The 19,025-nt window shown below is 57.4% G+C and overlaps 1 protein-coding gene across 1 annotated transcript in view; it reads right to left on the bottom strand.

Annotated features, from left to right (window-relative positions):
* Positions 1 to 487: 487 nt before the first annotated feature.
* Positions 488 to 19,025, bottom strand: part of EP400 (E1A binding protein p400) — an 84,458-nt gene continuing 65,920 nt past the window's right edge. Inside the window, exons 38-51 of the mRNA XM_039879483.1 lie at positions 17,748 to 17,884; positions 17,566 to 17,622; positions 15,340 to 15,418; positions 14,987 to 15,232; positions 13,976 to 14,021; positions 13,796 to 13,905; positions 9,837 to 10,038; positions 9,566 to 9,735; positions 8,284 to 8,502; positions 6,295 to 6,490; positions 5,834 to 5,958; positions 4,339 to 4,485; positions 3,845 to 3,922; positions 488 to 3,418 (exon numbers count right to left, since the gene is read on the bottom strand). Coding sequence (XP_039735417.1) covers positions 3,146 to 3,418; positions 3,845 to 3,922; positions 4,339 to 4,485; positions 5,834 to 5,958; positions 6,295 to 6,490; positions 8,284 to 8,502; positions 9,566 to 9,735; positions 9,837 to 10,038; positions 13,796 to 13,905; positions 13,976 to 14,021; positions 14,987 to 15,232; positions 15,340 to 15,418; positions 17,566 to 17,622; positions 17,748 to 17,884 — 2,085 coding nt within the window. The 3' untranslated portion in view covers positions 488 to 3,145. The remainder of the gene's footprint in view (positions 3,419 to 3,844; positions 3,923 to 4,338; positions 4,486 to 5,833; positions 5,959 to 6,294; positions 6,491 to 8,283; positions 8,503 to 9,565; positions 9,736 to 9,836; positions 10,039 to 13,795; positions 13,906 to 13,975; positions 14,022 to 14,986; positions 15,233 to 15,339; positions 15,419 to 17,565; positions 17,623 to 17,747; positions 17,885 to 19,025) is intronic.

The following is a 19,025-nucleotide window of genomic DNA, read 5'->3' on the forward strand; positions in this document are numbered from 1 at the left end:
GATTAAGTGCGCAATTTTTCTAAAAAGTGTTTTTTTCTTTCTTTCCTTTGTAACCAGAAACATTTTTTTCCCCCAAGAAGAAAAGAAATACAAAAGCGAGAGAGAAGGCAGAGGGGAAATGTGAGGGGTGGGCCGTCTGAGCGTGGTCAGGCACGAGAGCACCGCGGCGGACCTGCCTGCCAGGAGCCCGGTGCCTCTGGGTGGCAGGACACGAAGGAACAAGGCAGTGGCGGTGGCACCTACACGCAGCGGTCCTTCCCACATGTGGCTTTGTAAGTCAGTGGCCAGGTAGATATGGGCTCTGCAGGCAGATGGTACCTTCCACTGAAACCTTCGCGCCCACTCCATTCCTTCTAGTTCCTTCTACAGGGGGGTGGTGAGAAAGAAATCTGTCTCCAGCACTACTTGTTTTCTTCTAGTTTTTTTCTTAACACATGAAATAAATAAAATAACATCTTATTTTAACAGTTTTCTATGAAAGACAAAATAAAACATATAAAAAGGTCATTTTATTGTACCTTTTGTGTGGTGGGGTATCAGTGCCCTTTAAAACCCTACTATTCAAGTACAAATGATTATGTTTACAAAGTATTTACATGTCTTCTTCCTTTAAATATTTTAAAACACAACAGCTATCTGGTTACAACAGTTAACAAAAAAATCATAAAGGTCGCAAAAGGAAAGCCTTGCCAGGCAGCCAATCAGCCAATCCTAACGCTGGGGACCCAGCCTCCTGCTCCCTGGGGACGTGTTAAACAGAGCCGGGCCTCCAGCGGAACAAACAGCACCTGCCGGGAGACTAACAGCATCCAGTGTGGCCAGGCCAGGAGCCTCCAGGTTCTGAGGCCGCCTCTCCCCTCACCGCAGGGCGTGCTGGCGGGAACCAGCTGACGAGGTGCTGCAGGACCTGCTAACAGCAGTGGCCTGAAAGTGCAGGTGACTGACAACCCCCTGTAGTCCTACCCAATTCTTAAATAGGGAAAGTTTAATCTCTGAAACAACATTCCAGGAAGATTTTTCCTTAGATGACTCTACTGAAGACTAGTAGGTCAGTGGGGACATATGAATGTCACTAAGCCGAGTGATACAAGAAAACTATCTTCTGTTCCATATTCCGCATCACGGAATTGCCAAAGAAAAGACGCTTCAGAGGCGAGACTGTCACTCTGTGATACGACGGGGCAGCAGTGCCACACGGCACATGTTCAGGAGCCCAGGTGTGCTCTTGTACGAAGCCCAGAGAGAGACTTCGAATCTCGCCTGGGTCCTGCGTCCACAGAAGGTTTCTACTCCAGCAGCTCCATCTGGGACACTCTGAGTGAGTGCACTCTCTGCATGTCATTGTCACCACCAGGAGATGGCCAACACCCTGTGAGGGACAAGAGGAACGAGAACGGCGCACAAAGAAAATATACTGAAAAAAAGAGGATGCCTGCAGGTCCAAGCTCTGCCCGCGGGGACCGAGCAGGACACCCGCTCCCCAGGGGGCTGATCAGAGCGCCCCTCTGGCTACGTGCTCAGTCCGCCACGTGCCAGACTGAACGGATGAGCTTGCTCGACGGGCTCTGTTCTGAGGTGTTCAATGAACTAAAAGGCTAAACCATTTCCATTTCATTCACCCTTGATTTTTCTCTTCCCAAATTTCTCGCCAAGAGCTCCAAAATGAGCTGCCCCGTTGGCTGCAGCAAGTCACCGTGTTACCATCCACAAAAACTGATGGGAAACAAAACACTACAGGACAGAAGACTTTCCTTCGTGCCATTTAAAGTGGTACGACAGGGAGTGGGAACCAGATAAAATCAACCTCTCTCAGGATGCCGTCAGTCATCCACAGGACACAGAGACCAATAGAAGCCGAGTCCCTGGACCCAGCGAGTCAGAGGCCAGAGTGGAGAGGGTGTCGGCAGACGCCCACCCTGTGTTTGGGTGAACACTTCCAGGTTCACCTGTCGGGCCCACTGGGCTCGCTTCCATCACCTTGCCGCGGCAGAAAACAAAAAAGTACAAACCCGGGGCCTCCTCTCTGCCCCTCGACCGCAGGCCCCTTGGAACAGCATGGATGGTTCGCCACTTTATGCGGAACCACTAGAGGGTGTGTGTGCTCATGTGCGAGCGCCTGGCACAGAATTCGCGCGCCACCGTCCACGAGGAGCCACCACGCCCATGCCCATGCAGAGAGATGACCTCGTTCGTAAGATGACCACTGTGCATGAGCAGGTGTCTCGCCTCTGGGACCATGCCCGGGCTGGGCAGGAAAGCAAGACAGGCACCCCCGCTCCTGCTGAGCACCGGACACCAGGCAGCGACACCCGCATAACACTCACGCGGTACTCTGGACCCAACTGGTTGGCGGCAGGAGCCTCACCAAGTTCCTGGAGCTGCTTCAGGGCCTGAGGGCCGAACGTGCACGTCATCCGCAAGCTGAGTAAGAGTCACGATGTGCTGGGAGGGGGCGGGCCCGCAAGGTCCCACCCCATGGAAACAGTCACGCTGGGGGGCGCGGGGAGCCGCACCGGCTGCTCTTCAGGATGAAACTTCAGTCCAGACCGCTCCCTTCCACGCAAGCTGGGAAGGCATCAGAACGTGCTTCAGTGTGACGGGACCAAATGCTGGACACGGAAAGCTCAAACGGTCCGTCTTAGGCGGGAAGGGAGAACCACGTCGGCGCTCTGATCTGATGACGGACCTCAGCCGGCCCGTCCTCTCCGAGGGCCACGATGCGTTTTCAGTTGGACGGAAAGAACCAGCTGGAGGTGACGCTGTCAAAGACCTTGCTTTGGCTTCATGGAGTCACTTCATGGCTCACTGCACACTCCCAACAGGTCCTCTGATGTGCAAAACATGGCGCACCAACAGACTCTAAATGGCTGTGAGGGCCCGGCACTGTCTCTCTGGAGGGGAGACCAAAAGGTCACGTGACTGAGGGAAACCTGCCACTGTCGCCGTTGCAGGTGAGTGGCACGACGGAAACGGCGTTCAGTGCAAACACGCTGTAATGACGGGATCCCACCGTTTCAATCACAGCTTTCCAGGTGCTGGACGCCTCACGTGACGCTGTCCCAAGGCTTGACGATAAATGAGTTGGCCGGTTCTGGCCAGGTGGTGGGGTGCTCGGTGGCCGCCCGGAGACTGCCTGCTTTCCTGGCTAGGGGCACGGAGGTTTGGTGGGCGTCTTTAACCGGACGGCAGGGACTCTCATTTGTAGCTTGGGCTGCTGGTTCGGGCTATCAGCGCTGGCTGGCACCTGCGTGGGGTTGGGGACACCAGGGGCCTGCAGCTGGGCCGCTGCTGTCGTCACAACCTGCTGCTGCATGAGTTTCTGCTGGACCACCTGTGCGGTTGCGGTCACTGCGGGGATCATCTGGACCTGCGGCCCGGCTGCGGTCGCCTGGGTGAGAGTCACAGTCTGTGGGGAAGCCTGAACGAGACAGAGAGCGCAGCACGTGACACAGTCCCTATTTCTGAGGGTGAGCAGGGGCTTTAGAAACTTAATCTATATACCAAACTATGGCCTCTGCTTTCTAACCAAATGAAAGTAAAAAACCGAACTATCGTTGCTTTTAGGCTAAAACTAGATGCCTCTGGGGAAAGCCAAGGCCTGACGCGCGGGCACTGGCTGGGCTGGTGGCGGTCAGCCTCAGCACTGCAGTCACCCAGAACACGCGGGTTCGGATGGCCATTCACTGATGTGAGGTGTCCGTGTGCGAGAGGCCGGTGCCGTCACCCCACCCTCTTAAAATCCCACTTCCCCGAGATGAACACCAGAATTCTTCATCTGTCCGATGTGAGCTCACTGAGAAATCCACGTGGGGTCTCCCCGGTGGCTGCGCGTGTCGGGCCCTACCTGCTGCGAAGCGGAGGCGACCTGCTGGATGCTGGCCACAGGTGTCTGCTGCTGGACGACCTGAGGGAGTTTTGCAACCTTTCACGAAACAAAAAAAGCCAAATTTAGAATTCAAAACAACGTGTGCACAAAAAGATTTTTCTCTCTTCCTTTCCTTTTTAGTTCCTAACACAAAACAAACAAAAACAAAAAGCGCCGTGGCCAGACAACACAGAAGAGCAACGCTCGATGCGTGCGCTCCTGGAAGCCTGAGACCTGCTGGTCCACACGCCTGCCAGGAATGCAGCCTGCACACTGGCAGCTGCGGGGACAGACAAGTCCGGTTCCCAAAGTAACTCCCAGAGGAGCCTTGCACGTAAAGGACACCACTACAGCGTGACCTGAGCACGCTGCGGCCACATGCAGGATCCGAGGACTGTCTGGGAGACGCCGCCTGCAAGGAGCTGCGAGGGCCCGAGACCCTCTCACCTCCCAGCAGCGCCGCCCGCTCTCACCTGGATCTGGGTCTGCACCTGCTGAGACCCGGCCAGCTTCTGCGCCTGAGAGATGGGCGTGGTGAGGAACTGGGTTTTAAGGGCTGGCTGGGTGGCGTAGGTGACCTTCTGTGCTTGGCCCTGAGTAGCCATCTGCTGTGCGGTGATCTGCAGAAACAGAGAGCCCTCTCGGGTCAGCGGCAGGCGAGGCTGTGTCCCTCCAGACCATCGGGGCCTCCTCTGTGGGCACAGCCACCTCACCACGCAACCTGCCCACCCTGGGGGCACCCTGGCACTGCCTACCCTCCCAGCGAGCCCGGCCTGTGTGTCACCTGCCTCCTCTCCTGGAAGTCCCTCAAGGCCCAGGCTGGGGTTCGTCTTTATATCCTCTGTGGCACCTGGTGCCGTGTCTGCTCATCACGTGAGTGAACTTGACCACAATGTAGAAAACGCATACACACCACACCTTCACTCAAATCTAGTTTCAATAATTTGACATGTACCCCAGAACACCGAGCACGAGAAATAACAAGCCTCGAGGCACCATCTTTGCATATTTAACCTAATTTCCAGTTTTCTCTGCCAGGAGAACTTAAACACTATTTAGAAGGCTGAGCACGCATGTCTGCTTGACTAAGCCACGTCCACTATAAAGAGGCTCAATATCTCAGAAGTTTCTTTCAAATGATACCTACGTGCAGACTGCATGACATACGGCAGGACTTGGGACTGAAATCTTTCTATTTCTTCCAGATGTAAGCTAAGCCTATGTGACCACCCAGGTTCTGTCTGTCGGCACCGTCATCCTGTGCTACCAGCGCCTCCCCTTGCCTGGCGCCCAACCATGGCAGCTCCGCTAGCCACCCTGCTCCTGGTAGCTGGCCCACAGGACTGCTGAGAAGGTAACCCTGAGAGGTGTCCTTCTGCAAACTGTCCAGCAGGACAGAAAGCGCCTCAAGTGTCAACACAGTGCCTGTGTAGCACACGCCCCAAATGCCAGCCTACTGAGAGGGACTTGGTTCTGGGGCCTAGATCAGCTCAGAGCTGCTGCCCACACTTGAATCAGCGAGATGCTGACAGTCAGCCTCCACGCTGGCCCTCCTCCCCTTGCTAACTCCCGTCCCCACCCGAAGCTCACACTCACAACCTCTCGGTCCCCATTGGCTCCTTGCCTGAATACAAGCTTGGCGGCGGCTCTGCACGTTCCACGTACCGGGTCCAGGCAGGTTGCGTGCTATGTGCTACACCTGCCTCCCCCGGACCCACGAGCCCCTCCCCAGGTGTACCCCCGCAGCCTGCCTCCCTCACTGCTCTCCACAAGCTCAGTGAGCAGGGCTGCCCAGCCCGCCAGGCCCCCTCCAGAGCTCTGGCATAGCTCCAAGCCTGGGGCCTCCTGTGTGTGGGTGCCGGGCAGCGAGGCAGGCCCGCCTTGTCCTCCGTGTGCCCCGTGCCCAGGGGCGGGGCCCAACTTGACATAAAGACAGGACGGCCGAGTACTCCCGCAAGAACCCAGTACCTTCTGCTGCACGGCCGCCGGGCCTGGGGTGGCCTGCGGCTGGATGGCTTTCTGCTGCTGCACGGCCTGTTGCTTGAGCTTCAGCAGCTGCTGGACGTGCATGGGCTGGGCCACGACGGTCTGCCCTGTGAACACCAACCCGGGGGTGAGACGCGAGCGCGGAGTCGGGGCTCACATCCAGTTCCCGCGTCTCCGTGTCACTGATTCGTTCCAGCTGCCTGCTCTCCACGAAAACTACACCTTGAAAGCATGCCGAGACAACAACGCCGCCTCCCACACACACTTCAAACGTTCCTGGGTCCACGGTGACATTCGGATCGAGGTACAGGGAGTTCAGAATGTCAGTGGCTAAACTCGTGCTCGGGAAGCTGAGAGACTTCCGCTGAAATGCACGACATTCTCTAAACGGGTGTCTGGCAAAGGACCCCCACTGGCAAAGGCTCACCAGCCCCACTGCGCACCTGCGGCCTTCTGCGGCTGCCCGATGGCCACGCTGATTCCAGCGACGCTCACAGGCAGGGTGGTGACGCCTGGTGAGGAGACCACGGCAGCGGGCACGGGCACCACCGGAGGCTTCGCCAGGGCCACCTGAGCTGGCGGGGGTGCCTGAGCCTGCATCTGGCCTTGTGCCTGCAGCTGCGAAGTGGGGACCCGGGTCTAAACAGAGAAAACAATGGGTGTCCAGACAGGCTTGGGCCTCCACATCGCTGCAAACGTTTCCACACAGGAGGCCACACGGTGAGAAACCGACGAAGGTTTGTGAGGGTGAGAAGTGAGTCAGCCAGAGGCAAACATGTCACTGTGGCTGACCTACCTGCTCAACCGTCAGCAACGAACACGGGGAACGGGGTTTGGCAGGACGCACAAGCCAATCAGTCACACTGGTGTTCAGAGGCTGACCCTGTCACATGGCATCCACCCCCACTTCTCCCTCCATCCCCTGTACCTGAGAGCAACCCAAGCCCACCCTGTGCCCCAGAGAACCCCACGCTGCCTAGGCCTCCGGCTGAAGGTCGGCCCACCGCCCCGAGCGCACCCGAGATCTCAGAACAGCACAGCCAGACACTACTCAGCAGCACCCTGCTCCCAAGCGCTAAAACGGGAAATGCAAATCGATCCAGTTCTGGACGCAGAGTCTCAGACGAAGAAGATACAGGCGAGTGGAAGTCGATCGCCCATAAGCCCACACTGCCCGCACGTGAATGTGAAAACCGGCATCTAGCCTGCCGGGCCTCGTCCTCATCCACGTGGCCTGCTGTGAAAGCAGGCGATGTGGGTGAGCCAAGGACATCTCCTCACGAGTCGCTCACTGTCCATCATGTGGATGCTGTACAAGCAGCTAAGTGAACGCCGTTTCCTCCGACGGCCCTGACGCCAACGAGCTTGCACGTGATCGCCCTGCAGCTGCTATGCTGCTTCTTCAGGGTGTAACAGAGAGAGGACCCTGCACCTTCCTTAGCTCAGCTCCTAGAGCCCCGCCCCGGGGGGCAGCTTCCTGCCCGAGTCCTGCGTGAGGAACGAGCCTCCCCGTCCTGGCTGTCGGACCTCATCACCCCTCTTCTCATTTGAATTTGCACTTTGCATGAACAGAGGTGAAATAAAACTTTCTTTTGCAACTTTTACCCACTCCTATCCTGATTTGCAGACTTTTAAAGTGGGGTGAAGCACACACAAAGCAGAGCCTGAGCACATAGGCCCCCAAATCCTAGCATGCGTTACAAGTGACTTGAACAGGATTTGGGCAGGTCACCTAAGCTGCTGGCCTCTGTTTCTGCACCTGCCAAGTGGAGTACCATTACAACACCTACTCCTGCCTTGCCAGCGGTCGGTGAGGACCCATAGGTGACAGGCATAGTGCCTAGGGCAGTTCCTGACCAGGAGCAAGGTTGCCGACGTGAGCTGTCATCAGTGCCAGAACGGGGCTCCCCAAACTGGGCGCTGGCTGGCCTGATGGGAGACTGAATCAGCAGGGGGTGAATGTGACTGATCTCTGCAGACACTGCTTTCATCCTGACGCTGCTCCCGCCTCAGAAGTCTCTTCGTGCCTACAGAGCACTGTGACGTCGGAGCCTGGTGTTGGGGCCTCGCCCCTCCCCACAGCTCCTGTGGTCTCCCGCACCCTCTCCTCTCTGCACCTCTCCCCGGCAACATGGTGAGGCCTCCCACACCTGTGTCTTGCCCTCCCGTCACCCCCAACGTGAATCCTGCCCTCTCCACAGCCTAGCTTGTGCCCTACCTCCCACAAGCTCTAGCTAGGATGCTTAATTTCTGGGAAGCCTGATTATTTGAATGTTCCCTATGCGCTGTTTCATCCTCTCCGAGGACAACTTAGGTTCTTGGGGGGAAAAACACGCCTCCTAGAATAGCTGCACATCCTGAGTGAGCTAAACAGTTAGGTTAAAAGATAACAAGATGGTGCTTCGGAAAACAACGTATCGAGGGGGACTTACGAGCCGGGCCACCTGGAGGTTGGCCACGGTGGTGCCAGTGAGCAGGGCTCCGGGCCTGGAGGCCGTGACGGTGGTGAGCTGTGGGCTCTGCTGTGGCGCGGGCGGCGGGGGCTGCACCGGCACCTGAGCGCTGGGCGGCGGGGGCCCCGGTGGGGCCTGTGGCGGGGGCGCCTGCTGGGGCAGCTGCAGCTTCTGCTTCTGCATTTTGAGCAGATGTTCCTGGGACCCAGACAGAGTAGCCTTCGTCAGTATTAGCCACGTTCTGTGCCATACGGCTTGACTCAAGCTACGTTCTACTACCCGTTAAACACCGAATAGCCAGTGGCTAACGTGCAGGATGCAAACCGTCCTCCTGGGCCTCGCCACCCATTTTTAAATGTCCTTTTATTAACGATCAGCATATCATTGACAAAAACTAGAAACAGTGATTCTGACCGATTAGTAAATTCAGAGCTAAACTTCTAAGTTCTTACCACTCATGAACAAATCCATTTAACTCTGTAGTACCACCAAAAATTCAAAGGTCTTAAAATCATAGTCCCTCTTAAAATTTTAAAATTATAACATGTGGATCAGCTCAATTTATTCCAACCATCTCTAAATAAAAATTTCATGTTTTTCGGTTAAAACATCAGGATATCACAGTAGTTAAAAAGACTTCTAAGGAATGATTTTTTTTTTTTTTTTTAAATGTACACTGAGCTGTTATCAGACTTTTCAACATCCTGAAAATGGACCCGGCTGTGAAGACGACGGAGAAGGAAGAGCAGAGGATGAAGGAAGTGGGCGGTACGCGGGCCCCAGGAGGCCAGAGGCGGGTGAGTGGGGCACTGAAGGCCCTGGAGTGTTGGGTGGGAGGGGCCCGCACGTTCCAGGCAAAACCCAAGAGCGGCACACTCCAATGCCGCCCTAGGAGACTCGGTGCTCCAAGTGACCTAGCCCCGAAGAAGCCGAGTCTCCGTCACCCTGTGCCTGGGGCTGAGGAGGGCTCCCGGCCAGCACGTGCTCTAGGCAGGAATGAGACCCAGTGGCCTCCAGCCCTATCTGGAGCCCAGAGAGCAAAGGGGAGCCGCACTGGGAACAGGGAACTGAGGCCTCCAGAGCGCAGTGAGCAACCTGCTTGTGGGTCACGAAGTGCGCATGTGGAGAACTGTTAACGATGACACAGACACACTTCCTACAGACAGCGGCAGATCTATGTGAAAGACACCTCGAATCCTGTGACGCAACAAGGTGTTGCCCCCCCCAGACAAACGCTCACGGTTTTCCTGGAGCAGCTCACCGGCGTCAGCTTGCTGACGGCCTTGATCTGTGCGGGCGACGGGGCCGGGCCCTGCACCTGCGGACTCTGTTGCTGCTGCTGCTGCTGCTGCTGCTGCTGCTGCTGCTGCTGGCGGAGCAGCTGGAAGTGCGCGGGCGTCAGCGCCTTCCCGGGGAGCTGGACGCCTGTGGCTGGAGGGAGCCGCTCGTCAGGATCGCTCCCCGCCCACCGCACACGAGACTTCGCCGGCCCCCACTGCCAACGGGCCACGGACCACCCCACCTGGCTTTACCTTGGGACACCTGCGTCACCAAAGACCGGGTTGGGGTCTGCACTGCGGTCAGGCTGGTTGTCACCACGGCCGAGGCTGTCACGGAGGTGACTGCGCGAACACCCTGGGTCGGTGCTAGGGATACCAGGTCGGACGTGGCCGGGGAGCCGACTGCTCGCGGCTGGGTGTGGACTACCTGGGCGGGCGCCGAGCCTCCGGAGGTCTGGAAAGGTGAGTGGAGGGCTGTCAGAGGGTCTGCACTGCCCTTCGAGGTTCGTCCTTCACTATCGTCAGGGGGAGAGAGAAGGGCACCCAACTACACTCAGGAGGTGACGCAGGAGGTGACATGCACCGAGAAGGGGCAGGGGGGCTTGCTCGCTTGTGAATTCAAAGCATGTGCCTTAGCTAGAGGAGCTGGTCGGCCACAGAAAGAGCCGTTTCAGATGACGAAGTCCCCGCGCCCGTTCTGAAACGCTGCCCCGCCTTTCCGTCCTCATGCGCAAGCCCTGTTGAGACTCTATCACCCTTTGCACACCAGTGTTTATCCCCCAAAGCACGCACGTGGCCCCAAGGCTCCAACTCTGCACCGTTACCCCTGACTGGTCCGGAACCTTCTCCACGTGCTCAAGGCTTGGGGCACTCCAACCTCACCCCGCCTGTCAGTATAATTCCTCCCGTGTCCCACACTTGGCCAAACTCTGATCCTCTGCGCCCCGGCTGCCCCAGCCACCCCACTCTGAGGCGGCCCCACTGGTGCAGACGCACGTGTTCCCAGGCCGCTTGGCTGGTCTCTGACCTTCTTCCACTCTGCCACGTCCGTGCCAGGTCCAGACCTGGCCTCTGCCGCGCTTCCCATCCCGCCCTCCGTTCCATTTCTCTCTATCGCCTTTTCTGCCTCTGGCAAATTACTCGTTTCTCCTCTCAGTTTTCCCTCCCAGTGTGAAATTACACCCCACTTTCATTCTTTTGGTGGCTCATCTAATAATTACATCATGAATACTTAGCAAAGTCTAATCGAGAGTTCGGTTTTCCGGAACACCAGAGATGCTAAGACATTTCGGCGCCTCTAGCCCTTCCCACCCACGTGCTGCTGCTTCCTGTGTGTCCCCAGCCTCGTTAACCAGCGAGTGACCTCAGTCCACACACTTATTTCCTTCTCGTTCCTCAGATCTTCCATCCGGAACACCTTCCTTCTGCCTAAAATACGTCATTCAGTCAAGATCGACTGGTAAACTGCTTCTGATTGAAAGGCTGCTCTTTCACCCTATTCAAGATGTTTGCAAAGAACACAGAGCTCTACGGCTGGCGGTTATTTTCTCTCGTTCGAGCAAAGACGCCGCTCCTGCTTCCTTGTGACCAGGAAGAAGCTGCTGTGCCTCCCAGGCACCGCCCCGTGGCTGTTTCTGCGCCCTCCTTGCTTGGCACTCTGGGGGTGCGGAGCTGTTCCATCACTCTGCGCCGCGAGTGGCTGGCCTTGCTGCACGTAGGTAGGTGTCAGGGCCGGTGACCAGGCTGGGAGCGCGCGTCTTCACTGTCTGCGACACGGTCTGGAACTCTGGTTGGGCACGACTCCCACGGCTCCAAATCCGCTCCCGAACTCGCGCCCGCTGATCCACTTCATTAATTCTTCAACCGCGTGTGAGCTGATGTTAAGCTCAATCACCAGGGACTATTTTTCTTTCCAATTTTGGTAACCATTTTTCATTTCTAAAGGTTCTCTATATTCTTTTTAAACAGTTTCCTGAATTTTACAGACGTGTTCGAGCTTCCCTTTTGTTTTCTTAAAATAGAAAGTTTCATTGCTTCTTGATCCATGCCCAATAATACTGTAGATAAATTACTTTCTCTTAAAACATATGCAGAAACAAGTCTTTTTCAAATAAAACACCAAATCAAAGATTTGGGCTTCCCACCCTCACAGAAGTAGGGATACCGGTCACATGGTATTCCCAATGCCGCAAGCCTAACAGCTTCTGTTTCTGAAAAGGCTGAGTCTGAAGTGGTCTGCTGCAAAGCAGGAAGAAAAATCAATGGAATTATTCTAAATCACATACTAGAAAACTACTTTCGCATATATTCTATTGCTTAGAGAATAACTTCTAAGCCAGATTTAGATATGTAACGTACACATACAGTAAAATCCACCTGTTTCAGGCACGCAGATCCATGAATTTTTACACATGCACACGGCCAATCGAGACAGAGCACACACTGTTTTCTGTCCCAAGTCTGCCTTTTCCATGTTACCCAATGGGATCACACTGCATCTCAAGCCTTCTGGAGCTCTGATCACTCAGCGAAGCGTGTCTGCGATCCAGCCTCGCCGTGTCCTGGCGCCCGTCCTCTGCGCCACTGGGCGGCACTGGGTGGTGCGAGGGACCCAGCTGCCCCTCCTCTGGATGGCTGAGACACATTTCAGTTGCTCCCTTTTTAGTAACTATGAATAAAGCCACTGTATATGTTCTTGTTCAAATTTCTGTGTGGATGTGTTTTTATTTCTCTTGGGGGAAAATCAAGCTGCAGAACTGCGACGTCGTATGATGAATATATGTTCAATTCTGGGAGAAATAACCAAATTGTTTTCCAAAGTGACTAAGATTTTGTATTCCATCAGCAATGAGAATTCTCGCTGCTCTGCATCTCCCAGAATTTGGTACTGCCAGGCCTCTGTGGTTTGAAGCCATCCTCAGGGGTGTACAGTGGTGCACCATCGTGGTTTTCATCTGCACTTCCCTAATGACTAACAAACACTGAGCATCTTTTCACATTTGCTACCTACATATCAACCCTGGCAAAACAACTGCTCGAATATTTTGTCCATTTTCTTAAAGTTGTTTTTTTTTTTTTTTTTTTTGAGCGAAGCATCTTATATACTTTGAAAACCAGTCCTTTATCATGTGTGTTCCGGAAATAACTTTCATGCTTTTTGTTTTCTTAATATTTTTCAAAGAGCAGAAGTTCTTGATTTTGACGAAGTCTAATTTATTCATCTTTCTTCCACAACTCACAGGCTTTTGGTGCCCTAAGATCTTTGCCCAAACCAAGGTAGCAAAGACATTCTGTGTTCTAGTTTGGGTTTTACATCTTGAGTGACTTTTCACATATACGTTACAGGTCACAGATCCTGTCGTTTTGCACAAGGCTACCCAAGTCATCCGGCAGCATTTGGTGGCAAGCCTATTGTGCCTCCATTGAGTCCCCCGGCACTCTTACTGAAAATCAACTGCCTGCCTGCGGATCTGTTTCTGGACTCCCAACCCTACCCCAGGGACCTGGTGTGTCTGTCCCCTTGCTGGCACCGCACCGCCTAGATGACTATGGCCACATCTTCGTAGGAGACACTTTTCAAATCTCAGGAGGGCCTCCACTCTGCCCACCAGAGCACTGCTGACTGAAGCCGTGTCTTCTCGTTCAGGGCCTGTGCTGCCTCTGGAAATCAGTATATGAACTTAAATGTCTGACTCTCAGATGCTTTGTTTTCTGTGGTGGAACAGCACAGACAAGGGGGTGGCGACAGGAGTGTGTCCTTTGGTGACCACCAGGTCTCTAGTCAGTCTCTGGCTCCTGCTTATGTGCATGAGGATCTTGGGGCTCTGTGTCTCTCTGCCCTCACCTGCTCCCGTGCATGGGTCCAGACACCCCATCAACTGACCACTGCCCCCGTGCCCTGCCTGCTCCCCCACTCCGGCAATCCAGGTGAAAGCACATCTCATCCTGTGTGATGCCATGTCCCCTCCCCTGGCACAACCCGTCCAAGAGCAGTCACTCTGCGCCCCCACAACCCCCTCATGGACACAAAGGGCGCCCCCCATCAGCAGAGACTGTGACACACCCTCACGCCCCACCCTGCTCCTCCGGGGTGTCCTGGGGGATTTCTACATACGCCCTCAGAAGGCAGAACACAGACTCCACCAGACACCATTTCACGACACTCAAACCAGGTCAGCAGTTTCTGCAGCCACGGGGCAGGGAGGACTCACGGGCAAGGCTCCAGGTGCCACGGGTGAGGCGAGGCGCTTGTTAATCGACTGGAAGGTGGCGGCAGGGACACCCGCGATGGTGTTCACTATCACGCTGCCGCTCACGGTGCCTGCAGAGAGCGGTGTGTGAGGCAAGGGCGCCGGGAACCGGGCCCGTGCTGCGGCATCTCTGCTGCTTACCTGCCGGCATGCTGGTCCCCGTCACGGCCGTTTTAATGGCTCCTGCCTGCTGAAGAAAGAAACCGTTGAAATGTCAAGTCGAGCTGGAACACAAATACCAAAAGCCTTCCGAGTCACCAGAATCAGAGCCAAACTCCTGACCAGAGTTCCCCCGGCCACACGGGCCGACTCCAGCCTCCTGTCCCCACTTCCTCCCAGGCTGCGGCGTCTGCTCCTCGGTCACTGGACTCTGGCCACGCTGACCTTTCTGACTCCTGCAGCTGCCAAGCTCACAGCCTCTGCTCCTGCGGCTTTCCATTCTTTTCTGACACCTGTCACTCAGGCCACGGCCCAGGGGCTAGCTCTGACCACCCGGCACCGCTCCCCTCAGGGTCCTGCCTGGCCGGCGGCTGCCCTCACACCAAACGGTGCTTCACGTGTGCGTCTTCCGAATGGAAGACAAAGGTGCCCAGGTGCGCGTCAAGATTCCACTACAGCGAACAGAATGCAAACGCGTGTGAGCTCAGCATGCACGACACAGGTGCACAGCAGATGGGCACACAGTGAAGGCACACGCCAGGGTGTGGCGGCAACGGCGCGGAGTGGGAGATCCCAAGCCTGTCTTTCTTTCCCTTCCCTGGCGCCTCTTAGGTGTTTCTCTGACGGGCACGGGAACTTCACACGTGCACGGGAGCACGTGTTTTGAGGACAAGCAGGAAGAATGAGAAGAGAAGTCTGCAAACCAGTGCAGATGGCAGCTGCTCTGCAGGTCAATGGGGAGGAAGGGGGCGACTTACTAAGCCTCGGTTCACAGGCCCTGTCTGATTCCAAACTGCCCAGACACCAGCCCCTGAAAGAGATGCCTCCACCCCCAAGTCGCACAAGCCCTGGAGGGCAGAGCTGGCAGCGAGGCGACCACACGCATCCCCCAGGGAAAGGCTGGGAGTCCCCCCCTCCCCCGAGAGTGAGGTCCGCAGTGCCGGACACCTCGAGAACGCCCGCGGGGCTCGGAAGCTGGGAGGGCCTGCTCACCAACACAGAGGCACTGCCCACCGTCGTGATCGCGGGTGGCGCCTTCGGTGGGGGCTGCGTGGGCTGTGCTGGGGGCTGCGCCTGGGCGGGGGGCTGCACAGTGGGCGGCCCAGCAGGCTGCTGGTTGCCCGTTGCCGGGGGCTGGGGCAGAGGCGGCGGTGGCTGCTGGGGTGGCGGGGGCTGTGGCGGGGGCGGCGGGGGCTGCGCCACGGGCGGCTGCTGCGCCTTCTGCTGATCGGCCAGAGCCTGTGAGGAGAAAGGAAAGGAGCTGGAGCAGCAGCCAGGCCTGTGGCCCCTGCCCCGACCGCCATGCTGCACCTGCCCGCACAGCAGCCCGGCCCCGGCTGACACACCTTCTTCTCTTTGGCGATTCGCTCTGCGCGGAGGGAGGCAACCTGAATGGGAGGCAGGGGTTTGTCGTAGTTGATTCCACTACAAAACAAAAAAGTTAAAAAATAAACCAGCAAGTTCTGAAGTAGACAAATATTCCAGAAACCCAAAGCCCTCACTCGCCAAGCAGCCAGTACTGGAGGCATCAAGAACCCAGCCCTGAGGCGGGTGCCAGGCAGACCGGCCTGGGGAGAAGGGCTGCCACACCGTCCAAGCCCAGGGTTCCGCTCCGTCCAGGCCTGTCCGAGACCCCCCATGTTCTGGGACCGCGCAGGAGGAACAAGCTGGTCTTCCATGGTGCTGGGCCCCCAGGCAGAGCCTGACCGGCAAACCTGGGGGTGGGGTTCCTCACTGGTCTCTTCGCCCTCTCACGAAACCCCTGCTCCTGGGGGCTGCCACATCTCCACCCACAACTGTCACCTACTAACCTCCTGTCACAGAGAGGCTGGCTTGGCTTAAAACTCTGTGCTCCTTGTGCCCTGTTCCCGGGCCTCCCGTGAGCAGAGCCAGGCCCCAAGCCTTACCTGCCAGGTGCCTCTGGGTGTCACCACCTTCCCGCCCACCTGTGCCCCAAGCCACGTCAGTCCACTCAGCCCCCGCGCACGTCCTGCTCACTGTCCTGCAGCTTTCATCTTAACACCGGCGCCTTCCCTCGCCCCACGTCCATCACACTGGGTGGTAAAGCCAAGACCAAAGCCACAGTAGGCACCCCAGTATCTGCTCCACGAGGGGTCCCAACTCCTCCCGCCCTTGGCCTGGCTCCCTGTCCCACCTCCCCCTCAACAACAACCCACGCTTGGGTATCACCCAAGACTCTTCTGTGCACACCTGGCCACGGCTCCCTTCCACTGCTCCGCCGGCCCTTCTCCCCACCGCTCTCTAAAGTACTGAACAGCATTCGTCTCCCCACCGAAACACACAAAGTTTCGAAAGCCCCCGGGTGCTCCCCATACGTCCCGCTCTTCCTCCCTCTAGTGCACCCTAATCACGTTGCATCCCAGCCCCCGCCTGAGATCCTCAGTCACCTCGCTGGTGTCCCCACCCTGGTACCACCCTGGGACCTCCCTGCTCCCCACTCTGCTGACCTGACTTCTAATGCCCCTTTGGCTCCACGTGCTTCCCACCCGCAGCTGAGGACTGACGTGGCTCGGCCCCCACCCGGAGGAGCGAGGCTGCAGCCCGACCGCCGCCTCTCAGCCGCCGTGCACTCCCGGCTGGGCCCTTTTGCGGGAGGACCCCTGCCCTCGGCTCTGCCAGGCTGAACCTATTCACCACAGGATGCACCCCGCCTCTGTAAGGTGCTCGGCGTTTGCCGTCTAAGGAGTAAATGGGAGGACAGACTGCGCCCATCTGGTTTGCTGCTGAACCCCGAGGCCCGCACAGTGTATGGATGATCCACTAACTTAATCCCCCAATGCGCATCCGACACCTGCTCTGTTCCTCCAGAACCCTCACCTGCATGGGGCTCAGACGCTGAACCATCCAGTAAAAGCGAGACCCTGACCTGCACTGTGAAGGACAACATAGTGCCCGGGGGCAGTTTTCGACAAGGTGAAGATGGTGACATGTGGGGGGGCCTTGGGACAGATGGCTGGGGAGGCACTGCCCAAAGGCAGGCTGCTGGCACTCAGGGAGGCCGGAAGGGGGGCTCTCCGCAGAGTGGCACCCAGCCACGTTCGGGCAATGGCGAAGACTGGAATCACAGGGGCAACTGGGTTCATCTGACCTGCATCCCCAACGCTTTCACGTGAAAAGTAACACTCAGAGAGGAGCAGGGACCGCGCCACAGGCGCCAGACTCTTCGGCGCTGCTGGTCCCTCTGCCCACTGCCTCCTCCCGCCTCCCACCTCCTCTCTCCTCTGAGGGATCACAGAGCAAGTACGCTCACCCCCAAACCAGGGAGATTTTTATGGAAAGGCCAGCAATGCATTTGCCAGATGAGAGGTGGGTGTGGGGAAGACAGGAGCAAGCCCTCCTGCCCTGTCTGCGTCCACCGGACCACGGACAGGGGACCCCCTGCCTGTGTGAACAACAACACCCTCCGCGACCCAGGCCCAGCTGCTCCGCTGCCCGCAGCTGATGGCGGGAGACGCCATTTGTACCAGTAGCCAGTAAACTTATTGGGTTTAAGAAAACACTGAAATCCCATTGTTTCCAAGAGAAAACTGCATGTCACAAAAACCAAGTACCTTTCTGCCAACACAGAGGCGTGCTTGGGGTTTTTCTGGAAGGGGTTCATGCCAAGCCTGCAGCACAAAAAGGAGACATGCGTCATCGAGGGAAGGCCACAAGGAACGCTGACGACAGATGAGGGAGTCTCGCCGCGGCACAGCTCAGGGCAAGACACCGGGCAGTGGGGACCCAGGCCTACAGAGGCTTGATGGGGGGGCTCCTCTTCCCGGCTGTCATCTTCATCAGGTCGAAGTGGCTCGTGTACAGCTGGGTATGCGTGGCATTCTCGTCCTGCGCGTACATCTGGCCTGTGCGCAGAGGGCGGTTGTTCTTACTCTGAAACGCAAGGGCGGGCAGCTCAGCTGGCAGGCAGTGGTCCTGCTGACTGGAGGCCACACGCCGAGCCTGTGATTAAGTCCCTCTTCCCGAGAGCCAGCACAGAATAACAGACGACACAGTAACTGGCACCTGCTGGGGGCTGACGGTGCTCCACGGTCTGCCCCACCTTCCTTCCCGCATGTCACCTGAGAGAGCCTCCCGTTACTGGGGACGCAGAGCCCCGCCTTCGGCTGCAGAAGGAGGACGGACCTGTGACGCAGAGCCCGAGAGCCCCTTCACCGTGTGTCCCTGCGGGCCTCTGCCCACAGCGGGCGCCGAAGGGGCCTGATGGCCCAGGCTCTGCTTGGGGGCTTCGGCGCTGCTTGTGACTGGGAACCTCGCCGCCCTGAGCCCCACGGCGAAACCCAGCGCCCCCTGCACCCATACGGCTTCACAGCAGCCCCTCGCGCCACGCAGCAAGTTCTCGGCCCACGGGGCGGTGTGTGCAAGGCCAGCGGGCTCATCGTGACCGGGTCACGGCCAGGCCACCGAGCTCCTGGGTCCCTGCCCAGGCCCCTCTGCGGCATCCCTCAGCTCTGCTCACTCCTGCACAGACCCAGACGGGAACTGAGACTCCTACAGTGAAGAGCCCCGCACGTGCGACGGGCATGGGCGTGTGAGCGTGCACAGACACACCACGTCCTCCACGCGACACGGACACCTCCAGTCAAGGTGAGCCGACGTGAGGAGCAGACACAGAGCTGCTTCCCGAAGCCAGACCACCGTGCCCGCTCCCCGTGTTGAGGGCGGCGGAGAGGGGAGAACCAGGCCAGGCCCGTGAGAGCCAACCTGGGTGATGGGCCGGCCACAGCAGGCGAACCATCTGCGCGGTGAGGCGACCTCGTCAGTTCTGCCTGGGAGTGACGTGCTCCCTAGACAGCATGGGGCTGGCAGGGGCCTCGTGGGCGTCTCTCCTGCCAGCACAGCCCTCTGCCCACTGCCACCATCACAAGCTTCAGTGAGGCATGAGCAGGCTGTCCCCGCGGGTGGTGGCCTCTATAGCAAAGATGCAAATCCTCTGTAAAGCACAGGAGACTCCGTGCACTGCTGCCCAGGGCAGTGCCGACGCTCCGGAGCCTGCTCGGTGCCCAGGACCTCG

This window comes from Pteropus medius, unplaced genomic scaffold (assembly GCF_902729225.1).
Source record: "Pteropus medius unplaced genomic scaffold, Ma_sr-lr_union100, whole genome shotgun sequence".
Taxonomy (NCBI): Eukaryota; Metazoa; Chordata; class Mammalia; order Chiroptera; family Pteropodidae; genus Pteropus; species Pteropus medius.